Here is a 6,245-nt window from a genome sequence, read left to right on the forward strand (position 1 = left end):
TTTTCAGAACTAATTTGCATATTTTAACTAATTTGCATATAAAGATGTGCGTAAAAAAATTGGCGACTCATTTTATTGGATTCAGCATACTTCAAAGTATATATTCCATCCAAAAAACTAAAATGATCACAAAAATCCCACGGGAGCCCATTTTTCGACATATGCCCCCGGACTAAAATGTTAAATTTTCTCTATGGTTATTCTTTGTTTCGGGCTCGATATTGGACAACAGGCCTATGCATACGTGCGAGCAGGTACGAACTGTACGACGTAGTTTCCTTACCCTTAGATGTTATAATAATATTCAATATGGCTTCCTCTTGTCGGTACTATTGTAACATAAAGACATTAAATATGGTTTTTGCGTAGCCTATAATTATTATATCAGACATTTTTAACATATTATGTTAAAAAATGTCTGATAATAATAACTAGAGATTTTTTATCTTAATTATTCCAACCATAGCGTATCATCCTATTACTAATGGACTCCACTTATGCGCTGAGATATGTTTATTGTTTTACTGTCTGGATTAGAACTGACAAAATGGAAAACATTAAATAGGCCTATAATGTGAAATACTGTGTAAGTATAGAATGATCATCATCTTGTCGCTTTTTATATGTCTCAATTGTCCTGAATCTCTGAAATTGTATTATTTTCATTATTATTGTTTAAAGCCTAGATTAAATCTCATTTTGTTATGAATATGTACATGGTAGGTGAATCCCATTGGGAATAGGAGTTTATTTTCCTTTATAGCCTGCCATCTCTATCTTAGAGAATAAATAAATTGCTAGATTGTTGATTTTTTAATGGAATCGTAACAGATGGAGAAAGTACATTATGATTTGATATAGGCATATGCAAAGAATGATACATAAGATGAAGGCCAATTGATGACAGATGTTTACTACTGTATTATCATAGGTTTACTTAACGGCAGCCTGTATCAAATAAGAAAGTTGTGATTCTAACCTGAAGAGCTACCAATCCCCAGCATTCGAATGCTCGTATCTTTAGTCTTCAATTGTTCAACAACATGTTTTACAAACTCCGACTCGCTCAACACTTTCATGGTGCCGGATTTGTCATAACCTGCTACAAACTGGGCATAAGCTTCGAGGTAGTACGCAGAGTCAAATATACTCATTATTTCAATTTGGAGAAAGTTGTCTTTTATATGGAAAAAAACTCTAGCTTGTCGTCAATTAGAATGTACAAACGTCTGTCTCTCCTCGAATAATTACCTCACCATGACACATACCATTTGACATCAATTCTTATGATATCATGCGCTTAAAACACAGCAAATATGGATCCTTTTTTTAAATGTATTTGTTGGTTTAATATCACGTGTCATTGAGCATTTACACTGTCAGATTATACAGTCACGCGCTGTAGATACCAGTATTATTATTGGACACAAATTCGTATATCATCCACTTACAACACGCCCAGTAGATCCTTGTAATTGTATTGGTCGGTTTATCACGTGATTGTAGTCAGGTGCTGTAGTGCATAAATATTTGTAGACTTGCCACAAGTCTCTTATTTTTTTTAATTATTTTTCTCATTCTGGACAGCGCCACCAACGAGAAAGTTAATTTAGAGATAGACGGAATAGAATAAGCGACTTGTAAAACACTGAAGTCAGGCACCAGGATGCCAAAAGAATGACGTAATCTTATATTCCGTATTTGGATAAATGGGCGGACCGAAATAAACAATTTCAACCAATCAAATGTTCATATTTTTGGAGCCACGAAACTGAGTCACTCGCCGCTCGCGTCGACTAGTTAGGCATGACTAAATTTAAATAGTCCTCCCTAATAAAACGGGCCTAAAATATTTAGAATAGACCCTAGTAAGACTAATTTTAGCAATGGCAAAAACAATTAAGCCTAGACGGCATACCATACAAATACAACAAAACTTTAACTTTCCAGGAGGATGGCTCAGGCCTCGTCTGGAGTCTGGAGTAGTAGGCCTAGCCTAGACTCAAGTAGAGGCTTGGCGTATTTTTAAGTTCTAACTTACAGAGGCCTACCTTTTTAACAATATTCTACTCTAAAGGCCTAAATCTGTGTAGCAGCTAGCAGTGAGCAAGTTTCTTAAGTATAGCCTACGGTTATCAGTCCATGTCGTTCTCAGCAGGCCAGAACTATATACTAACTGTTTTTATTCAAGTATAGGTAGCCAAAAGGGCCGAGCTGGTTAGTTTGTTCTAGTCGAGACATCCGCATCCTCAATTTTGAAAATTTACCAAGATTGATTAATATGCATGAAGTTAGCCAATCACGTGATTTACAAAATCAGTCATGCATACGATATCCCACATCAAATTTGATGTGGGAAATCGTACGCATGAATCGTTTACCCAGGCCCTAATTCGAAAAAAAAGAAATCGAATATGGGACGCCAATTAAATTAGGTATGGCGCGCACTAAGTGCAATAAAGAGTGAGTAACCTAAAATTAGGGCCTGGAACCCAGGCTAAAATATTTGCTGCGAAGCAGCCAATTCATATTCTTGACAGCAATTTGACCCCTGAAAGGTCATTGTTTATCAAAAATCAAGGGCCTAAGACGACTCAAAAGCGGAGTTTCCTTCTTTCGTTCTGCCGGGTAAAATCAATTACTTTAGGCGACGTTTGTAGACTAACCAACACGTACCAACGTCCGCATGTCGCGCTAGCCTTATCCTACTCTACAACCACTGTCTCTTATACACAAGACTAGCTAGGATGGTATATAGGCCTAGCCTTGAAGGGACGAAGGTCCCAATGAAAAACAACGTCGCTCCTTGATAGCTAACATTGTCTATTTAACATCACAATAATTCATTATTATACCTCATGGTTGTTTTTTGAATTGTACTCCACAAATCTCAGCCGATACCTCGAGTAACGTCTCGTATCTATTGTCGTGACGTCATGGCTCGCTGGCTCACACTCAGCATGACCACTCACAATTTTTGATATACCCAATGACTGGGTCGAAATTACCTAAGATTCAGCAAAAATTGCCCAAAATTACCCAAGCTTCATGAAAATGCATTAAAATTTGAAAAAAACGTGTTTTTCGTATGTATAGTTTCACTTTTTTAATATTCATGAGGCGATAATACGGATGGAAGAATACGCCCTCAGTCGGCCAGTGTTATCATTAGATCTCATCAGTGATCAAGTTTTATTATGTAATGCATTAATTAGGTAGGATCAATGGCAACGCAAATCACAAATAAACAATTTTGAATCCATGTTTATAGCAATTAACAGTCAATTAACAATGTTATGTGCACTTCGTTGAGTTTTGCTTACTTGAATAGACTGAAATATACTTTGTTACTTCTTAAGTCTTCCTCTATGACAAAAATATTTAATTTTCTTAGTAAAAATAAAATACCCAAGGATTTGAACGGAATACCCAAGAACCCAAGACCAAGTCAAAATACCCAAGATGTTGGGTAAATACCCAAGCAGTGATCACACTGCTCACACTTGCGATGTCTCGCACTTGTGATCAAAAAACACGCTGGCTCGCACTTTGGCAACACTCTTTGGCAGTCAACTCGCCCCTAGAAAACCCGCCCTTGGAAACTTGCCCAATAAAAAAATGTACACTTCCTAGACCCGAGTCTTCAAAATAAAAATTGTAACCTTTGGTAATCAACTACATTTTTCACATACATAGAAATTTTTGAAACTTTATTTAAAAAAAACCTAAACCATAATTCACCACTATAGACACTTTTTGACAAAAATGAAAAATTACGACTTTGTTATCCAATGAGAAGTGTTCATAGACAATGGGTCGTGTCTCATATTATTTGTTATATTTTTATTATTCATTATTTCACTTGGCTCGCATAAATAATTTTGTTCGAAGGACATTTATATGCAGTTGTACTTCGCAGCACTTCACTTGCAATTTGCAATTTCTAGTATAGTGTATATATTCGAAAAGGAAGCGGGTCAACTCGGCCACAGTCAACTCGGCCACAAAAAGGTCGGCTACAGTCAACTCGGCCACAAGTTAACTCGGCCACAAGTCAACTCGGCCACAAGTTATTTATAATTAAAATGAAATGTAAATATTCCCGTTTCTGCATCCTTTTTCTTCAATATGATTAAAATGAAGTACACAGGATATTTTAGTAAAATTCTGATCATCGTCTCATCGTCATGAGAACGTTGTATACATTTCTTCACACTCATGTACTCTTATTCAACAGAGAAAACCCGCCACTTACAGAATGGAATAAAATCTGACAATTGTAACATTACAATTTAAGCAATCTTAATAATTAAGAAAAACACATATGTTTAATTTTGTTAAAACACTGACATAAAACATGAGTACATACTGTAGACCTAATCATAAACGAGAGCATCAATGATGCAATAGCCCACTTGACAATAGCTGGAAATGTTTAAGTGCTGTCGGTGGGTGGAGGTTGTGTGTATGGAGCATAAAGAAAAACATTTAAAATTATAGTAGTTGTATGCATCATCATAGACCTTTTTGTCATATTCACTTAACAGTTAGGAAAGGTGTGATGTCGTGTACAGTGATATTAAAGGAAATATGGTTGTTGTAAGGTTTGTTGTGTACGTAACTTTTTGAAATATTTTGTACTGTAATTATGAAGATATTTATGTAGAGGTTTATGATATAAGTGGACAGTTTGGTGAGTGAATGGAATTTGTTGCATAGAAGTATTTCATTGTGAAGAAATATATTTTTCCAAAGGCGCATTATAATTACGTATATCATTTGTCTTTCTTTGTTAGTTAAACATGCAGCTTTGTTTGAGAAAGGCTAAATAACTTCTTGGCTGACGTCAGATATTGATGTATGTATATGTGTATATATATATTATATATATATGTATATATATGTATATATGTATATGTGTATATATATATATAGATATGTATGTACGTATATACATATATACATGTACAGTATGTGTATATATGTATATGTATATATATATGTGTATACACATACATTCACACATATACATACATACATATATATACATATATATATATACTGTATGTATATACAGTATATACATATATATATATAAACATATATATATATATACATACAAACATATATATACATACATATATATACACATATATATATATACATATATATATACAAATATATATATACATATACACATATATATATACATATATACATATATATATATACATATACATATATACACATGTATATATATATACATTTATATACATATATATATATACATATACATACATGCATACATACACACACACATACATACACACATACATAATATAAATACATACATACATATATACATACATATAAATAAATATATGTACATATATACATATATACATACATACATACATACATACACACATACATACGCACATACACACATAAATACACACATATATACATACATACATATAAATACATATACATATACAGTATATATATATACATATATATATATATACATACATATATATACACATATATACACACATATACATACATACTGTATATACACATATATACACACATATCCATACATATACACACATACATATATATACATATATATACTGTATATATAATTATATATATATATATTTATATACACCTGTAAGTAGTATGAATACTTGCCCAATATGTTTTTAAATATATACATTACTAGATTAAATAATATACTAGTACATTACTAGATTATATTATAGGCAATGTTTTAATAATTTAATTTGAAATAAATGGAGGAGGTACATGGAACACGCTGTGAAAATCTAAACAAAATATCTCATTACTGGGCTATCCATTGACTGGTTATACCATCGTTGGAATGGAATGTAATCCATTGAAAATGAAAATGGCACTTTAAGGCTACGGTCACACTAGAGTTTCAAGTCTGGCTTGACTCACAGCGGGTGAGATTTTCGTAATGTGACTGCATCTGCACCGACTCGCGCCTGGCGTGACCTCGATCTCAATCTACCTATCTCGATCCCAGCTCAGCACCCATATTGACCCTGGAATGACCCTGGCGTGACCGAGATTGACATTTCCTCGTCGGCTGTCGACCAATCACAGTCGATGACGCCGTTGCATTTAGAAGTTCTTGAATAAAAAAACCCGTTATGTGTGTTTAATCAAGACGCAATCATTACTTTTCATAAAAGTTAATTCAAATTTTAATTAAT

At 33.5% G+C, this 6,245-nt stretch overlaps 1 protein-coding gene and 1 long non-coding RNA gene across 2 annotated transcripts in view; one reads left to right on the forward strand and one right to left on the reverse strand.

The window, feature by feature from the left end:
- The window catches only part of LOC117120406 (histamine N-methyltransferase-like), a 32,916-nt gene extending 31,343 nt beyond the window's left edge, over positions 1-1,573 (reverse strand). The window contains exon 1 of the mRNA XM_033265453.1: positions 980-1,573. Within this exon, the coding sequence (XP_033121344.1) occupies positions 980-1,154 (175 nt within the window). The 5' untranslated portion in view covers positions 1,155-1,573. The remainder of the gene's footprint in view (positions 1-979) is intronic.
- Positions 175-1,071, forward strand: LOC117120407. The gene is made up of 3 exons (XR_004447331.1): positions 175-254; positions 467-586; positions 932-1,071. It is a non-coding gene; the product is annotated as an uncharacterized LOC117120407 (long non-coding RNA).
- Positions 1,574-6,245: the final 4,672 nt, after the last annotated feature.

This window comes from Anneissia japonica, unplaced genomic scaffold (genome assembly GCF_011630105.1).
Source record: "Anneissia japonica isolate Jap-2015-1 unplaced genomic scaffold, ASM1163010v1 scaffold287953_len805160_cov178, whole genome shotgun sequence".
Taxonomy (NCBI): domain Eukaryota; kingdom Metazoa; phylum Echinodermata; class Crinoidea; order Comatulida; family Comatulidae; genus Anneissia; species Anneissia japonica.